This window comes from Tiliqua scincoides, chromosome 10 (assembly GCF_035046505.1).
Source record: "Tiliqua scincoides isolate rTilSci1 chromosome 10, rTilSci1.hap2, whole genome shotgun sequence".
Classification (NCBI taxonomy): Eukaryota; Metazoa; Chordata; class Lepidosauria; order Squamata; family Scincidae; genus Tiliqua; species Tiliqua scincoides.
The window spans coordinates 2,870,268-2,889,531 of NC_089830.1; the positions used below are offsets into that span (position 1 = coordinate 2,870,268).

Consider the following 19,264-nt stretch of genomic DNA (forward strand, 5'->3'; position numbering starts at 1 on the left):
AAGTGACTGTTCCACCTCAGGTCAGTGAGGGGAGCATTTGGGGCCTTGGTTCGGGCCATCAGGCCAGCCTTGCCCAGGGGCCTCTTTCAAGCCACCCCCAGAAACAGCAGTGGCAACACCAAGTTCTGACGTTCCTTTCTTATATTTTTATGCTTCCAGGTTCAGATGCTTCCATATCTGAGTGTAGATCCGCGGTTAAGAGAGGGAGCTATGAGCCAAGAAGTCCCGGCATCAAATTGTCCCTGCCTTGAACACACCCAATGGCCACAGACAAGCTGCTATTCTAGCCACCCGATTCCACAACACGGGGATAAATCACATCAGCAGGTGGCTGTAGGCAGTTCTGGGGACAGCCGAGACGACGTGACTTGCCTTTGAAAGTCAGCAAGAACAAAATGAACACTGAAAGGAAGGTAGCTACAAAGGGGGAACGCAGCTGCAAATGTCCTCAAGGAGTGGGGTTGCACAGGTGGGGGGCTGAGAGACCCACAAAGCAACCCCCAAGGCCTAATGGGGTGACTGCCCTGGGCACTGGTTTGCTAGGGGTGCTTGCCTCCACTGCTCCTTCTTGGCCCTTCCTCGCCCTCCACTCTAGCTCCTGACTCTCCTCTCCCCCACACTTCCTCTCCCTCTCCATTCCCCTCTTCCTGTTGGATCCAGGGAGCAGGGCAAGGAGCAGTGGGGGCAAGTGGGGGGACGACAGCGAAAACACGTGGCCCTGAAGTTACCCCAGGGACTGGTCAGCATCTCTAACTCAATCCACACCACCCAGCATCATTCCCGGCCTAGCCCCTCAGTCACCAGTTTCTCACTCTAATGTGGCGTGGAAGCCTTCACTCTTACTCCCATGCAGGCACACAAACAGGATCCAGCACACACCAGTGTTAAAAAGCAGCATTAGGGTAGCTTCATACTGGCTATACATAGCTGTAGCAGATCTTGTCTGATCTCAGAAGCTAAGCAGGGTCAGGCCTGGTTAGTACTTGGATGGGAGACCGCCTGGGAATACCGGGTGCTGTAGGCTTCTACCATAGTCTATCGAGACTGAAGCTTGCCAACCAGTGGGAGCCAAACAGACAGCAGTCTGCGTTCTCTCCCCACAAGCAGCAGAAGTGGGTGCCCATTCTGGGGAACTAGTGGGGGGGGGGAAAGGCCAACCGAGGTGGTGGATCTGCGAGGGGTTCCCGTTTCCATCTACCTCCCCACCAGACTGACCAGTGCAGCCTGACCCAGCAACTCCTGGGGTCTGCAGCCCCTCCTGTTCCACAGAGCCTGCCCCCTTCACAATGCCATTGGGGCTCTATGCTAACACAGCAAAGGGCACACACAAATGCCCTCCCCTGGAGGGCAGGTATTCCCTTTCCCTCTCGTCTGATATTTGGGTATTGTACTGGGATCTATTCACTTTTTTAAATGCTTGAATTTGCCTTAATTCACGTATTGATACGAACTGCAGATGGCACAAAGCACCAAAGAGGCATTCCCTCCTGGGTGGAAGAGGCCAGGGAATGCCTCTTCATGGAAGCAGAGATGGGCATCATTAATTAAAAAAAAAAAAAGCAAAGTTCTTTTCTCACATGCAGATTTAATTAATTTATGAACTGTGCAATCCTACATATGTCTACTCAGAAGTAAGCCCCGGTGAGTACATTTGAACTTACTCCCCTACTGGAGCTTGTGGAGGATCCTAGCCAAAGGTTCACAGAATTAATCAGCTTGGATTGAATCTAAAAGCCTGCGTCTAAGCAATTCAAATTCCGCTTGAGAGAAAACAGAATTCTATAGCTTGCGTACATTATGCACATTAAGACCGATTGCAGAAATGGATGCTAATTTCTGCAAGCCGTGGGGAGGACAAGGAGCTCTGTGGCTCTCGGACATCCAGTCCCCTAACCACTGCAGATTCCACAGAGCCTCAATAGGCTTCTGGGATTTTGTCAGACATGGTGCATGGCCTTTTGAACTGATCTCGGCTGCCACATTGCATAGAAACCACCGTGCGTTTCAAACTGAGATCTCGTGATGCTGAATTCTGCACCCAAATTCCATGCCTCTCTGCGTGCACGGAATCGCTGCGCACAGCCGACCGCCACACGTTAACACATCGCTTTTAAACTTGTCTCACCAGTTTTTAAACACATCACCCGCCCTGAGCCTATGGAATAGGAAGGGATACATGTCTACAGTTAATACTGTCCCCCTACCCACCCTCTCCCTGGCACCCCTGGGTGTCCCCCAGGGGTCTCTCTTACTTCTACTGGGTGAGTTCCAGAGGGTGGCAGAAGATTTGGAGAGGCGCTTGTTGATTATAGAGTCCACATGTTTGGGGAGATTTACAGCAGAGAGAGAGCACCTGCTTGCACCTACGAGAGGGAAAAGACACACGGGCGTTAGGGGGCGGTGGGATGGGGGGGTTCAGCAGATTTGTGGGCATGCAACGGCCAAGGAGAGAGAGCATGCAATGGAGGAAGCAGGGAAGGGGGAACTGGGCGAGGGGACTTTGGGGGTGCAGGTTTTCCAACTTCCACTGTCTTGTGCACTAGTGCAAAACCCGAGTACTTGTTTAGGAGCTGATTTACACATCAGCACAATAGTGTCTAGAGGCAGGCTGGCACAGGCTTCAGGAGAAGTGCCGGCTCTCTGTTTCGCCATCCCGTGGCCATTTAGTGAGCTGATAGGAAGAACTTTGTACTCTTTCCTTCTGCACCCACGCGCTGGTAGCAGAAGCCCACAGGTCAAACCCACAGCCCTATCTCGCTGCATGTTTACTGGGAAGTAAGCCACACTGAATTCCAGGCTGCTGACTTCGGACGGCGAGCACGCACAAAGATGCAGACATTTGAAATGCCTGGCTCCTGAAAGAAAAACCCCAAGATGGCCCTCGAAATGCAGGCGGTCCTGGAGAATACGTGCGTGATACGGCTGACGCAAGCCCAAGGGCACCCGTGTCGGCGGATCAGGCCCAGGAAAAGGGACAGGATGTGACGCGTGCTGGCACTGCCAACCCCATCTCCTCCTGAGCCTGGTGCCCCCACGCTACCCCTCCCTGCCTTCCTCCGCCCCGTTACACCCACCCTCTCACTCCCGCACCCCTGGGCCATGCGGCACGGAACCCATTCTACGCAGTGTGGACTGCTCCTTGGAACAGGCAGGCCTTCGTGCCAGCACCAGCAATGGCTATGTCATCGCAAAGTGCCTTAATGCGCTTTTGAGAATGCATGCGCTGGTGCTGGGCGCACTATGCCAGCCTGCAGGCTGGCCAGGATTGTGCCGTGTGCCTGTTGGTCAATCCTTCCGGAAAGGCGGGCGCTAGTATAATACTGATTAGGGTACTCCACATGTCCCTTGCAAGGACCTGTACCCATGCCTGCCTGATCCTGAGGCAGCAATAGCACTGATACGCATTGTTGCCCAGGGGGCATTTCCCCCCTGCTGCAGCAGCTGCCTCTCCCATGGCCCCATAAACCAGCCAGGCCCCCAGGGAAGGCTTACTGGAAGGCACTGCAGAGCAACAGGGAGCAGTGGACCCGAGTCCTCCTTTTTCCCCCGCAGTGGTGGGGAAAGAGAACTGTCACCTGCCCCATGGCCTGGTTCACTTTCCCAGTCATGCCCCACTCATCAAGCCTGCCCAGGAATCTGCCCGAGGCCTTCTCCACTGCCACTGCCGCAGCTTCAGGAAGCAAGAGTCTCATCCAGCTGCTGCCCGGTTTCCGGGCACCACAGGGGGGTTGGTGGCACACACATGCGCATTCCAAAGCTTGAGGGAGCACGTCATTGGGGCAGCCTCTGCAGGCTTCAGCCCTGTCACACACCCCCCCCCCCCAAAGCCAGAGCGGTCACTGACCAGAATCCCAAGACAAAAATGAGGGGAAAATGCAGTGTCTTTGAGCAGCAGCTTAGCTAAGGGCTCTGGTTCCTGGCGGGTCAGATGCCCAGAACACCCCTGGAGATGCCCAGGATGTGGTCTGAGACACAGGGAGGCAACGCGTGGCCCCCCCCCAAGCCTCGGAAGGCCCCAGAAGTCCTGCCAGAGGCCTTGGAAAGGCACTTCCCGTTTTAGCAAAAAATGGATGTGCTTTTCTAAGGCCTCCAGCAGGCCTTTTGAAACCTTCCAAGGTTCAAGAAGGCTGCGCGTGGCCTCAGAACGCCTACGGGAGGCCCCCGCTTGCCCCAGGATGCGGGGTGGTACCCCCTCAAGGCATGGTACCCAGGGCAATGTACTCCCCCTGCCCCCTAGCTATGCCACTGTCTCTGAGGCCTCCAAGAAGAGAGGTGGGAATGAACCAGAGCAGCTGGCCTGCGGTTCCGTTTCCTGAGGTCAAGCATGGAGGAAGCGGCTGTTTTCTTTTCGGAGGCAAAACTGCAGACAGACAAGGAAGAGGCCATTTTCTAACAAGGCACTGGGAAGGAAAGGAAGAGTTGCCAGTTTTAAAAATTCTGCACATCTGCGCTTTATTATCTTTACGCCATCGTGCATTTTATTATTGCGTGGCACAGCTGTGCATTCAAGCTTTTAGAGGGGATGGAAGGAGGGAGAAGATGTCCTGAGCAGGAACATCTCTCCATGACAGGAGGAAGTTCACCCCATCAAGAAGCTGACATTTTCATAGACTGCAAAGAGGAACTGCTGGTCTGCGCTAATTTGCACGTGTTAAAATCCACCCATTTGCACATTTAAAATCACACATATGCATCGCAATCTGTCCGATGCCTGCTGAAATATTAGAGCTCTCTGCCTTTGGACCGAACATCAGGAGCATTTTGGCTTTCTGTTGGGGATTCCAGGGGGTAGTAGGAACCAACCAGAGTAGGCCATGTTAACATGACCTTGGAATGCCATGAAAACTTGAGACTTGGGGCATCCCAGGGCCGTCCCGCTGAAAAGGAGATGGTGGCCCCAGGCAGCAGACTGGATGTAAGCACCTGTGGCTTACCTGCTCCCTGGATTGGGGAACTGGAGCAGAAGAGGAAGTGTGCAGGAGAGGTGGGCTAGAGAAGGAAAAGTACAGGAGAGCATGGTGGGCTAGAGTGGAAATGGGGAGAAGAGAATGATGGGCTAGAATGGGTGACATAGTAGAGCATCAGAGAGGACCAAGAGGTCCACGTAGCCTAGTATTCTGGTCAGGCAGATACTCCTGAAAAGCTCTCAAAAATGAAGGCAGCAGGCTTCCCCGATTGTTTCAAGCATGCAATATAAAGAGATATACTGCTACTGAATCTGGAGGTTCCACTTTGTTTTCATTGCCACTGAACACAGTTATTTAAGGATTACAAACAAGATCATTACGGATCATGAATACCCCAGAGTGCCATACAAATGAAGCACTATTGTTACTATTTATATGCAATCCCGGAGGTTTGGGGCCTCAAAGATCAAAATCAAACTGAGTACTGCAGCCTTGTCAATGAGTCCAAAAGTTACTAGTCCCTATCGTTCCTAGCTTGCCTGCTCACACCTACTGATGCGGCCTAAGAGAAAATAAAATGGCAATTTTTGAAAACTTTCCTTGCCTGCTCACTTGGAGGGAAAGGTTTCACAGCCTGGTTTGCTGAACTCCTTTCCCAGCTCAGCTCTAGTTTCTAAGCCTGCACTGGAAACTGCACACACTCTTTCAGGCTTTTCTCCAAAACCATGAGGACTAGAAGCTCAGTGGCAGAGCACAAACATTGCATGCTGAAGGTCCCAGGCCCCCAGGTCCCAGATAGCATCTCCAGGTAGGGCTGGAAGAAACTATCCATCTGAAAAAGTGGATCACTCTCAGTGTGACAATATTCAGCTAGATGGACCAAGAGCCGGATGTAATGGGAGGCAGCTCAATCTGGTCACATGAAATCCTCTGAAAACAAACGGAGCCATAAATTCAGGGGATGCCAAATTCCACATTAGATATCGTCCTATGCACCAAATGCTCACAGCCCCTGAACTGAATCTCACGATTACACTGGTCACCGTGAACTTCATCAGTTGGCCACCATGAGACCACCACGCTCACTGCCTGATCACCACCAGGCCCAGCCTGGCGCCATCTCTTGCAAAACCCGACGCTCCATTTTACACGAGTGGAACTGCAAACAGACGGGAAACGAGACCGCAGGGGGTTCGGAGTAGCACCAAGGCAGGAAAGGGAAAGCATGATACAGTCACCACGTTGGAGCATCCAATGAACAGCAACCTATTGACATTGGACGATGTTCTGGGCAGACCACCAGAACCAGGAAGAGGCGCAGGAAAGCCCACGAGATTCCCATGCAAGCGGAAGGGTCTGGAATGGGTCTCCAGTTACAGGTCAGGTGCAAAGACTCCTCCTGGACCAGACACATGCGCGTGCAAAATCTTCCCAGCTGTGCAAAAAGCACTGAGGCCCGTCATGCCCCCATGCGCAGCTCTTATTAAGCTTGTCCTGGCACCCATGCGCAGGCCAACTCTCACCCCGACACAGACACATATGCGCAAAACATGCCACAGGGAATTCGTGCAGGTGTCTCCACTCACCATCCTTGTGAGCAGCGGACCCTTGGTGAAGGGCACCAGCCCAGGACCACCGCTGCTGCCGAATCTCGGCCCACGTTTTCTTTGCCGTGCGCTGGATGGCAGCTTCGTAGCGCTCCTGATGGAGAAGGAAAGAGAAGGAGGGGTCAGTGAGGAAAAGGTGTGCGAAGAGGCCAGGGCTGTCCAAGGCCTTTACCTCAGAAGATGAAAGGGTAGTGGCAACGGCCTCCATTGCTCCTGCTCCCTGGATCCAAAAGGAAAGAGGAAGCATAGGAGTGGAGAATGCTGGGCTAGACCAGGGATTTTCAACCGATGTGAAAGATGTGACGTAGGAGTTTGGAGCATGACGACTTAAATTCTTCCAGGTTCTATTTCTAGGGCAACTATCTGTACAGACCAGAGGTGCCCAAACCCCGGCCCTGGGGCCACATGGGGCCCTCAAGGCCTCTCAATGCGACCCTCAGGGAGTCCCCAGTCTCCAATGAGCCTCTGGCCCTCCGGAAATTTGTTGGAGCCCGCACTGGCCCAACGCAACTGCTCTCAGAGTGAGGGTGACTGTTTGACCTCTCGAGTGAGCTGTGGAATGAGGGTTTCCTCCACTGCTTGCTGTTTCACGTCTGTGATGCAGTAGCGGCAGCAAAGGAAAGGCCAGCCTTGCTTTGTGCAAGGCCTTTTATAGGCCTTGAGCTATTGTAAGACCTTCATTCATTCATATAAGTTTATCTTTAATATATTCATTTATGTAAACTTATGTAAATTTATTCAATTTTAAATGTAAATTAATTCTTTTTTTCCCCGGCCCTCGACACAGTGTCAGAGAGATGATGTGGCCCTCCTGCCAAAAACTTTGGACAACCCTGGTACAGACAGATAGTTGTCCTTAAAACAGCCATAGAACCTGGAAGACTCTCCCAGAAGCTGGAAGTGACATCACAAGAGGCAAAGACCACAGATGCCAGTGAGTCATCAGAAGAACACTGCTGAAGATTGCTGGGTAAGGTCATCTGGTAGGTGGAGCAGCAGTAAGGCGATGGCTGGTGCACTGCTGGATAAAAGGATGGCGTTTGGCCCGCTACCTCAGGTGCGCAAAGGCCCTGGGCTTACTCCAAGGAGCATGAAACCCTCCCCATGTCCACCAGAACCCTGGAGCTGATTCAGACTCTGGGCAGGGCTGGAACAAAGTACACATGAAGACTATGAACATCAAACTCATTACCTGCTTCAGATCTCTGACTTGCTCCTTCCCAAGAGCTCTGAATGGGCAGTAACAGAAAAACAGCACCCATGTCAGCATTGCCATATGCTGAGAACATCCATCCTCTGGTTGCCCCATGGCACCTTTAGAGGCAAGGTGGGTGGCAACGGGGCCTTTTTTGTGGTGGCACCCTGTTTATGGAGCACCCTGCTTGGAGACATCCTCTGGGCACCAACTTTACTTAACTGTGAGCAAGGCATTTCCTGTCTCCTGACACCTTTTGATGTTCCTGGGTTTGGGGGCTGCTTGATCTGGTTTTACTCAGCACTTGCTGTTTGTTTTTTTTAATTGCATTGCTCTTTTGTGTGCAACCCCACTTCTCTTGGGATGCTGGGAAAGCACGCGGCTTATGTTCAGTTTAGCGGCAAATATGGCGCGAGCTCCCACTCCTGACCTCCCCCCGCCCCACAAGCAGAATTCACCAAGCCGGTTCACATACTTCTCCATAAGCTCTATGCGGCTGCCAGTCAGTGCTGGCAGGGCTCAGACAGGTGGAGCTTCAGATGTCATAAGAACATAAGAACAGCCCCACTGGATCAGGCCATAGTCCCATCTAGTCCAGCTTCCTGTATCTCACAGCGGCCCACCAAACGCCCCAGGGAGCACACCAGATCACAAGAGACCTGCAAGGTCTCCTGGGAATTGTAGTTTAAGAACATAAGAACAGCCCCACTGGATCAGGCCATAGGCCCATCTATTCCAGCTTCCTGTGTCTCACAGCAGCCCACCAAATGTCCCAGGGAGCACACCAGATAACAAGAGACCTCATCCTGGTGCCCTCCCTTGCATCTGGCATTCTGACATAGCCCATTTTTAAAATCAGGAGGTTGCGCATACACATCATGGCTTGTAACCCGTAATGGATTTTTCCTCCAGAAACTTGTCCAATCCCCTTTTAAAGGCGTCCAGGCACCACTCAGAGGAGGCTTCCCTTGACCTGCTTCCTCAGGCACCTGGAGGCTCGAATCAATTATACAATTCCATATTTGGCTCTTGGAGAATCAGCGTTTTCCACCTTTGAAGTCAAGATTCTAGCCCTCTTTGTTGTGGGGATATCTGGAGATCTCAGCTCTAGCCCTTGCTCAACTGTGGGGAAGTCAGCATGTTTCAACTCCGGAGACAAACAACAGTTTTAAAAAAAATCAGCGTGTTGTGGATGTGGGTTGACTGAGCAGCATTCCTGGCATGGTTGCACTGATAAAAATACTTTGTAGGCTGTGAAGATGCCATGGAACTAATAAATGTTAATATGTCTAGTCAAAGAGGCAGTGACCTGCAACCAGCTATTATGATTGAGACATACAAAATTATGCAGGGGATGGACAGAGTGGATAGAGAGATGCTCTTTACACTCTCACATAACACCAGAACCAGGGGACATACACTAAAATTGAGGGTTGGAAGAGTTAGAACAGACAAAAGAAAATATTTCTTTACGCAGCATGTGGTTGGTCTGTGGAACTCCTCGCCACAGGATGTGGTGACGGCATCTGGCCTGGACGCCTTTAAAAGGGGATTGGACAAGTTTCTGGAGGAAAAATCCATTACGGGGTACAAGCCATGATGAGTATGTGCAACCTCCTGATTTTAGAAATGGGCTATGTCAGATGCAAGGGAGGGCACCAGGATGAGGTCTCTTGTTATCTGGTGTGCTCCCTGGGGCATTTGGTGGGCCGCTGTGAGATACAGGAAGCTGGACTAGATGGGCCTATGGCCTGATCCAGTGGGGCTGTTCTTATGTTCTTAACTACAATTCCCAGGAAGCCTTGCAGGTCTCTTGTTATCTGGTGTGCTCCCTGGGACATTTGGTGGGCCGCTGTGAGATACAGGAAGCTGGACTAGATGGGCCTCTGGCCTGATCCAGTGGGGCTGTTCTTATGTTCTTAACTACAATTCCCAGAATGCCTTGCAGGTCTTGTTATCTGGTGTGCTCCCTGGGACATTTGGTGGGCCGCTGTGAGATACAGGAAGCTGGACTAGATGGGCCTATGGCCTGATCCAGTGGGGCTGTTCTTATGTTCTGAACTACAATTCCCAGAATGCCTTGCAGGTCTTGTTATCTGGTGTGCTCCCTGGGGCATTTGGTGGGCCGCTGTGAGAGACAGGAAGCTGGACTAGATGGGCCTATGGCCTGATCCTGTGGGGCTGTTCTTATGTTCTTAACTACAATTCCCAGAATGCCTTGCAGGTCTTGTTATCTGGTGTGCTCCCTGGGGCATTTGGTGGGCCGCTGTGAGATACAGGAAGCTCCCTCCAAGCAGGGTGCTCCATAAACAGGGTGCCACCACAAAAAAAGGCCCCGTTGCCACCCACCTTGCCTCTAAAGGTGCCATGGGGCAACCAGAGGATGGATGTTCTCAGCATATGGCAATGCTGACATGGGTGCTGTTTTTCTGTTACTGCCCATTCAGAGCTCTTGGGAGGGAGCAAGTCAGAGATCTGAAGATTTTCTGTTTTTCAGAGGAGGTTCAGAGATTCAGAGAGGGTGAGGAGGAGGAAGAGCAGTGGAGGCATTTGGGTGGGCAGAAATGGGAGCCCCTCTCCAGCCCGCCACCTGAGGCATCTGCCTCAGTTGGCCTCATGAATGAACCGTTCACAACTGGGTTCCATGAGAAATTGCTATGGACAAATGACCTCATTCTCTTCTTCCTTATTCCGGGTTCTGCTGCTGGGAATCCTCCTCCCACCTGTTCCAACAGCCTCAGCCTGCCTCTTGGCACACCCTGCGGCCAGCTCCCTCCCGCCTAACCGAGCCTGAGCCCACCTTGTTCTTCTCCAGTTTCTGACGCTGGCGCTCCTCCAGCGCAGCCCGTCGCTTCTCCGCACGGACCCTCTGCTCTTCCAGGCGCCGCCGCCGCTCCTCCAGCTGCTTTTCCCGGAGCACACGGGCCTTCTCCTCCTTCTCCAGCCACAGGGCCCGCTTGGCAGCTAGTGGGAAGAAGAGCAAGAGGGGAAAAGGAAGATGTGGGAGGGATCTGGTGAGCAGCTTGGTCGCTCCTCTCTCTCCCTCCCTCTCCCGGGACATATTAAATGGCTATGAAAACTGCAGGCTTTTATTGAATCCAGCAAGTCCCCCAGGAAAGCAAAGGACAGTGTTTTGCGGAAGTCTTTCCAGTGGAGATGTCTAAACATCAGAGGGATCAGGAGGTCTGGTCTAGAGGGTAGAGCCTCCGTCTGCCTGAAAATAACATCCACAAGGTCGCCAGTTCGAGGCCACCGGCACCGTGCGACCTTGAAGCAGCTGACAAGCTGAAGCCGAGCAATTCCATCTGCTCTGAGCGTGGGAGGATGGAGGTCAGAATGTGAAGCCAGATCGGAATGAAACACCTTGAATGTAGTCGTTCTTGAAAGAAAGAACCTTTGAAATTGTAAAAATCCCTATTTAATAAGGGATTTAATAAAACCTGCCTATGTAAACCGCCTTGAATAAAGTCTTGAATAAAGACCAAGAAAGGCGGTATATAAATACCTGTTATTATTATTATTTTTTTATCAGACTGAAAGCAGCCCATCTATGCCAGTGTCCTGTTTCCAGCCACAGTGCCCACCCACAAGGCAAGAAGGCCACTCCTCCTATCTGCCCCACCAGCGTGTGGCATCGGCTTGTTCACCAGGAAGTTGCTTGAACCATTCGCTAATGAGGCTATGCCGTATCTCTGAACCTAGGGTAGACAGTTGCCCTAGAAACAGAGCTGCAGAACCCAGAAGGGATTTTCAACCACAGCGCTCCAAATTCCGGTGGCACACCTGTGGACCTTTTGTGGCTCTGCCAGTGAAGGAAGAGGGACAGACAATTCATTACTACAGATCATTGCCTAGAAACAGAGCCGTGGAACCCGGAGGAGTCTCCTGGAAGCTGGAAGTGACATCACAAGAGACAAAGACCATAGAGGTCAGTGTGCCTCTATGAAAAATACTGAAAATGGCTGGTCTACGAGGCTGCACATGCAACAAAATATAAAGTCTTCAAAAGTTGAACACACAGAAGACATAAGTGGCACCAGGAGGCAGGTATTCCCCCCCCCCCAAAGCAATTCAAACCCCCCATTGCTGCCCAGCACCAGCTCAGGGTGTCACAACCAAGCCATCCTTGAGAGCCAGCTAGGCTCACACTGGCTCAGCAGCATCAGATCCCGATCTTGTGCTGGCAGGAGCAGGTAAGTGTGCAGTGTGGGGTATGGGAGAGGGTGGTGGAAGGGCATGCTGGAGGCAAGGAGGGAATGTTTTAGGGTGGGGGAGGGCAGAACAGGAGGACGATCGGTCCCAGGAGGGGGTTGGGGTTGATGGAGGTCATATTCTAACCCATGCTTTCACACCAGGCAGCCCTACATGGGCTTCCTGGATTTGCACCAGCTATATAAGAACATAAGAACATAAGAACAGCCCCACTGGATCAGGCCATAGGCCCATCTTGTCCAGCTTCCTGTATCTCACAGCAGCCCACCAAATGCCCCAGGGAGCACACCAGATAACAAGAGACCTGCAAGGCTTCCTGGGAATTGTAGTTAAGAACATAAGAACAGCCCCACTGGATCAGGCCATAGGTCCATCTAGTCCAGCTTCCTGTATCTCACAGTGGCCCACCAAATGCCCCAGGGAGCACACCAGATAACAAGAGACCTCATCCTGGTGCCCTCCCTTGCATCTGGCATTCTGACATATAGCTTGCACAATTCTGAGAAGCCCCATAGGGGTGGCTGGAAGTTCACCCAATATATTTCCTTACCCTGAGTAGACCTCCTGCCATCTCCTCAGCTGCACTGGATGCAGCACAGCTGTGCCAGCGCAGCTTAAAATTAGGCTTCCAGATAAATATAATAATGTCTGAGGTGGAAAAAGTGGATTGAGAGAAGTTCCTCTCCCTCTCTCACAACTCTAGGAGGTCATCCAGTTAAATGCCTTGGCATGAGGTTCAGGATGGTCAAATAGAGGAACTTCTCCCATGTAGTATGGAATTAATGTGTGGATCTCCCTGCCACCAGACAGTGGAAACGACGGCCACCAGCTTCAATGACTTTAAAAGGAGATTAGACACATTCATGGAGGATGGGAGGTCTGTGGAGGGCTAGAAATCATGGCAGCTGCATGCAACTTCCAGGTTCAGCAGCAGTCTACCTCTGAATGCCAGTCACAAGAAAGCAAGGGAAGGAGAGGGGCCTATCTTCATCTCTCATTTGTGGGCTTCTCAGAGGTAACCAGTGGGCCACTCTTGGAAATGTGATGCATGATAAGATGGGCCCCTTCTGGCCTGATCAAGCAGGGCTCTGCACATGCCCAATCTTGTCTGATCGTGGAAGCTAAGCAGGGTCAGGCCTGGTTAGTACTTGGATGGGAGACCGCCTGGGAATACCGGGTGCTGTAGGCTTATACCATGATCTCAGAAGCTAAGCAGGGTCAGGCCTGGTTAGTACTTGGATGGGAGACCGCCTGGGAATACTGGGTGCTGTAGGCTTATACCGTAGTCTTTCGAGACAGAAGGTTGCCAACCAAGCAGGGCTCTTCTTAAATTCTCTGTCCTTCTTCCTGTCATCTAGATTTCTGCATGCAGGGAATTCTGTAGACAGAGGTGCATTTAATCTTGTGCAATCTGAGGGGGTACATCCCTGATACAGGCCATTCAGCTTATCTTTGATATGTGAGAAATATTTTCCGTATGGTTTTGGAACAGCAAAATTTGGAAGGGTCCACATGAAAAGACGGAGACCCTACGCTATGGTTTCTCTTCTATGTTATTTGCTTCACTGCTTTGTTTGGTTTAATGTTTTTTTCCCGCGTGTTTTTTGAGAGCTTGTGAGATGTAAGGTGGAAAGGCTATCAGGTCCTACTTTTGTCAATAAAAGAAAAATAATGAAACTGTTGGAGAGCCGGGCTAGCAGGCCCCCAGCACAGGAGGGGAAGAAAAGCTGGTGGGGATTCACCAGCCGCAGGGACAGAATCCGCAGCTTCAGGAATGAGCCCCACAGCTGGTGATAGCAAGCTGGGGGAAGGGGGGTCCCAAAACAACAATGTGGGGCAGGATACAAGCGGGGCGGGGGAGGGAGGGAGGTTGGGGGAGATGGTTGCAGGGAGGGCTGGGCACAAAGGGAGCGGGATGCTGGGCTGAGAGCGCATTCAGGCCAAACAATGGGGGAATGAGGGTGGAAAGTGATTAGGGCTGAAGCGGCTGCAGCAGTGGGGAGGAAACGGACGGTGGGGAGAGAGAGACCGGTTGCTGGTGTAAAACCCAGCACCCAGCCCGGCTAAATGGCTGCAGGTGTCCTCACGGGAGAGTCTGGTTTCCTTAGCCAGGAAATCACCTACACATCTCACAGATGCACCCAATGACAGATGGATCTGTGATTCTGGCAGGCTAAGCTTGGTGTCTGTCTGGGCTTGCTAGATTAGAAGGAAGGAAGGGCAGCTTCTGAGTTCCCTCCCTCCCTCTCCCAATGCTGCAGACATGAAAGGAATTTTCTCAAATACAGTGGGCCCTCCATAGCCACGGGGCTTTGGTTCTGGAAACCCGCACAGACATAAAAATCTGTAAATGTTCCAGTTTGCAGATGTCACACTGACCAAATGGTGCAAACTTGCAGTACTCTTGTCAATGCCCCCTGGGGGCTGGGGATAAGAATAGGCCCTCAGTTTGGCTGTACTTGTCGTAAGAGGCGACTAAACAGCCACCGGGTAGATGGGACTCGTCAGCCTGGGAAGGCAGCTCATCTGAGAGAAGGAAAACTCTGATCCCAAACCTCCACTGCCTTGTGGCTACATCCAGTTACAGAAAAGGCTTCAGGAGTCAACCTCGAGGCAAAATCCGGAGCCGGAGTCCCTGAGGCAGTTCATGGCTGAACACAGTCACGTTCTGGCAACTCCTGCGACGCTGCTGGAACCAACCGTATTGGCCTCTGCCTTTCCATTGGACCATTTCAGCGACATGGAGAGGGGGGATTTGCTGCATGGGAAACAGTCTATCCTCTATATCTACTTTACCCAAGCTTCGCGCACTGGAGAGGACACTCTGTTCCAGAACCACCATTCAGAGCGCGATACCATAGTCTGCCAAGACTGAAGGATGCCAACCCTTATCAATGTATGTAAATTGCAGAAATTTGCACAAATTGCATACGTTGCCTGAACTTATGTTAATTGCCTAAGCTTGCGTAAATGGGCAGGTGCACGGGAATTTTTTAAAATACATTTTCAATCCGTGGATGATTAAATCCACGAATGGGGAGCCCATGGATATGGCAGGCCCACTGTAATGCAGCTTCCAAATAACTTTTATTTCATCGAACAAAACCCACAGGCAGTTCTATTCATTTTTGACCCTGAGAACCAACAAGAGTTGCTGTAAATAAGGACTAAACAGAGTCTGCAAGCTTCTGCCCACAATGACCCCAACAAAACAGGCCATGATGAGGAGTGATGTCCGTTTCAGCAACTGAGTAGTGGTCCTGCCCAAACTCAAAAGTAGACCAACTCTTATAGACCAACAAAAGTTCTTATTTCTTTACTCAGCGTGTGGTTGGTCTGTGGAACTCCTTGCCACAGGATGTGGTGATGGCGTCTGGCCTGGACGCCTTTAAAAGGGGATTGGACAAGTTTCTGGAGGAAAAATCCGTTACGGGTTACAAGCCATGATGTATATGTGCAACCTCCTGATTTTAGAAATGGCTATGGATCAGAATGCCAGATGCAAGGGAGGGCACCAGAATGAGGTCTCTTGTTATCTGGTGTGCTCCCTGGGGCATTTGGTGGGCCACTGTGAGATACAGGAAGCTGGACTAGACGGGCCTATGGCCTGATCCAGTGGGGCTGTTCTTATGTTCTTATGTTCTCTTATAGACCAACTTTTCTGTTCCTGAAAAACATACAGTACTGTTATCCAGACTGGGGGACAGGCTGAGGGATAAACAACTCAGCTGACTTCACTGCATGGGGAAGGGCCTCGGAAGTGTGTTTCTCCTCAGCGCCCCCCCCCCCCAAAATCTGGCATGCTGCCCTCCACCATTTTTTCACCCAGAGGGCCGATGGGGGATGAAAGCTGTGAATTAAAAAACCGGCACTTTCCTGGAGTTTGAATGAAGAGGAGTGTGGGAAGAAGAGCGTGTTGAGCGAGAGTGTCAAAAACGTCTCCTCTATTCCACACTTCCTCTCTCACTCTTTCCTCCTCCTCTTTTTCAAATTCAGGGGGTGGGAGGAGGAGGAGGGAGGCAGAGCAAGCCAGGTTCCCCTCACTAATTTATTGCCTGAAGCAGCCATCTCAGTAAGCCTCATGGATGGACCAGTCCTGCAGTGAGGGTTGAGCTCTCTTGCTCCCACAGACGTATAAAGACAAGGAGAGGGCATCACATCTGCTTCAGTTCCCAGCACACATCAGCATCCTTCTCTGTTCTGTGCACCAGGATGCAGACACAGGGGTACTAGCATGTTCCTTACCTAGATGCTTGGCACGCTCTTCCCGCCTCTCCCGAGCCTGTTTGTGCCTGGCTTGAGCCTTCTGGGCATCTGTAGGGGAAACAAAAAAAGAAATTCAATCCACGCACTTGCCCGCCAGCCTGCCATTCCCATCCAAACCAAATCAGTGCCAATCTTCTAGATCACCGGTTCCCAAACTGGGAGCTGTGGTTCTCCGGGGAGCCGTGGAAAGCAGCTGGGGAGCCGCAGAATCCTCGCAGAAAAATCCACCACCCCACCCAATGTATAGGACTGTAGCTCTAAAGGGGAGCCACGGCCAATGGCCCCAGTAGGTCAAGCAAGCCGCCAGTCAAAAACATTTGGGAGTTACTGGTCTAGATCAGGGGTCTCCAAACTTTTTGGCCAGAGGGCCGCATGAAATATCTGGCGCAATGCTGAGGGCCAGAAACAAATTTAAATATAAAATTTAAATAAATAAATTAGAGATGGAACTTAGATGAATGAATAAATGAATGAGTGGGCTCATACGCTCAGCCTCTCCGGTCCTCAGGACACCCTCTAGCTGCAATCAGAGCACAGCTCTGGTCGTGTTCAGTTGAGCAGGCCAGAGGCTTTCAGGGGACAAGAGACTGGCTGTGGGCCGGATAGAGGCTTGCTGCGGGCCGCATCTGGCCCCCGGGCTGGGGTTTGGAGACCCCGGTCTAGATCACTGGTTATAAATTGGTGGATCAGGACCCACAACCAGGTTACACCGTGACCTAAAGTGGATTGCAGCAATGATGCCACAGTTTATCACCTTTCTATGCCGCCCTTCCTCTAAGGAGCTCAGAGTAAGGTACATGGTTCCTTCTGTCCTCACAACAACCCTGTGAGGTAGGTGAGCGAGACTGACTGGTCCAGGAAGCTTCGTGGCTGAGCAGGGATTTGAACCTGTCTCTTCCAGGTCTAACTCCCGAAACACTACCTCATCCCTGCTCTCTTTTTTTTCTCTTTGCAATTCGTTTTTGAAGCCAAGGAGAAAGAAAAGTCAGAGGGGAGAATGAAAGAGAAGAACAGTGGACACCAGGTGAAAATTAAAAACGGGTCTCACATTGTGGGTGGAGAACCTGAGTCTGAAAAGAGAGGACACAACTGGTTTTGACCTTTAAAGCCCTTCATGGGTCAGGTCTAGGGTTATTTGAGGAACCACCTTGTCCTGTACAAAGCAAACCAGCCCCACAGGTCAGCAGTCCAGACGAAAGAGGCCAGATTGACAGCAACAAAGAGCAGGACCTTTTCAGTGGTGTTGCCTTATAGAATGTCCTGCCACTGGAAGTAAGAACTGGTCCCTTCTTGTTCCAGTGGATAGGCTCACCAGCACGGGGTCTCTCTCATAGGTTTATGAGAGCAACAGATACTTTTGTCAGCGCTCAGGAGACTGGCTAGAGCCCATGCTGGAGCCCGTGCTGTCTCCACGCAACTGCTCTCAGCGTGACGACAACTGTTCGACCTCTCACCTGAGCTGTGGGACGAGGGCTCCCTCCACTGCTTGCTGTTTCACGTCTGTGAGGCAGCAGTGGCAGCGAAGGAAAGGCCGGCCTTGCTTTGTGCAAGGCCTTTTATAGGCCTTGAGCTACTGCAAGACCTTCGTTCATTCATATAAGTTCCATCTCTAATCTATTCATTTATGTAAATTTATTCAAATTTGAAATGGAAATTAATTCATTTTTTCCCCAGCCCCCCCCCCGACACTGTGTCAGAGAGATGATGTGGCCCTCCTGCCAAAATGTTTGTTTGCCCCTGCTCTAGACCATACCAGTTGCCTTTTTTTTAATCGACCTTAGCGGTTCCAAGAGTCTTTGGAAACACACCAATACCGCAAGCCTACCTTGTTTGGGGCGGGGGCTGGCGGACCCCGGGACAGAGGGAGGCTGTTCGCTCTTGGCTGGAGGTTGCGTACTTCCTTGGGGGTCTGTTGCTTCCGCAGGAGGTGTTGCCTGGGCCCCGATTGGCTGTGGGCGGTCGCTCTTAGAGGGCAGTGCCTCCCCGGAGGGGAGTGTCGTGACAGGTAGGGGGATAGCTTGGTCAGTCTGAGGAGGATGTCCCACCTCAACAGAGAGCACTGTGGCAGTCTTGGTGCTTTGGTGGCCCAGCTGGGCAGGCAGCATTGCTCCTGGAGGGGAAGCGGCGGTTGGCGGAGGGGTGCTCGCTGATGGGAGCACAGAGGGAGGCTGGCCGTTCTGGCATGTTGACATCTCCCCTCCAAAGGGTGCAGTGGCAGGTAAAGGGGTAGTCCATTCACTTGTGGGGGGCTTTGTTGCTTCCAAGACTGTCCCCTTCAGGCCTGTAAAAGAGAATAAGGCACAAACATCTGCATTGAACACTGCCTCACCTGTTACATTGAATTTTTAATGTCAAGTCAACAAAACCTTTATCAGGCATAAACATTTGAAAGGTGAGGACTCTGTACAGAAATCGTAGAGAGAGTATAAACCTAAGTAGCACACAAATATATGTATATGTGCACGACCTATATGTGTCGTAAGAGGCGACTAAACAGCCACCGGGTAGATGGGACTCGTCAGCCTGGGAAGGCAGCTCATCTGAGAGGAGGAAAGCTCTGATCCCAAACCTCCACTGCCTTGGGGCTACATCCAGTTATGGAAAAGGCTTCAGGAGTCAACCTCGAGGCAAAATCCAGAGCCGGAGTCCCTGAGGCAGTTCATGGCTGAACACAGTCACGTTCTGGCAACTCCTGCGACGCCGCTGGAACCAACCGTATTGGCCTCTGCCTTTCCATTGGACCATTTCAGCGACGTGGAGAGGGGGGATTTGCTGCATGGGTAACAGCCTATCCTCCATACCTACTTTACCCAGGCTTCACGCACTGGAGAGGACACTCTGTTCCAGAACCACCATTCAGAGCGCGATACTATAGTCTTCCAAGACTGAAGGATGCCAACAATGTGTACACACAGATACAACGTACATTACATTTTACAAACAAGCATGAATTATTTAAAAGACAGAAAACAATCAGTTACTCTTGCCGGATCTTGCCAGAATGTAGCCTACTCAGTGATTACTTGGTACGGAAAGCTTGGCTCGATTCCGAATACTCAAATTTAGGAACTGTGCGA

General features: G+C 51.5%; 1 protein-coding gene across 4 annotated transcripts in view; it reads right to left on the minus strand.

Annotated features, from left to right (window-relative positions):
* MAP7D1 (MAP7 domain containing 1) overlaps positions 1-19,264 on the minus strand; it is a 74,459-nt gene that overhangs the window by 19,184 nt on the left and 36,011 nt on the right. For 3 of the 4 annotated variants that reach the window (XM_066638593.1, XM_066638595.1, XM_066638592.1), the window contains exons 2-6: positions 18,013-18,468; positions 16,167-16,235; positions 10,510-10,673; positions 6,494-6,608; positions 2,253-2,363 (exon numbers count right to left, since the gene is read on the minus strand). In XM_066638593.1, the coding sequence (XP_066494690.1) occupies positions 2,253-2,363; positions 6,494-6,608; positions 10,510-10,673; positions 16,167-16,235; positions 18,013-18,468 (915 nt within the window). The remainder of the gene's footprint in view (positions 1-2,252; positions 2,364-6,493; positions 6,609-10,509; positions 10,674-16,166; positions 16,236-18,012; positions 18,469-19,264) is intronic. The other variant, XM_066638596.1, reaches the window with a different exon arrangement.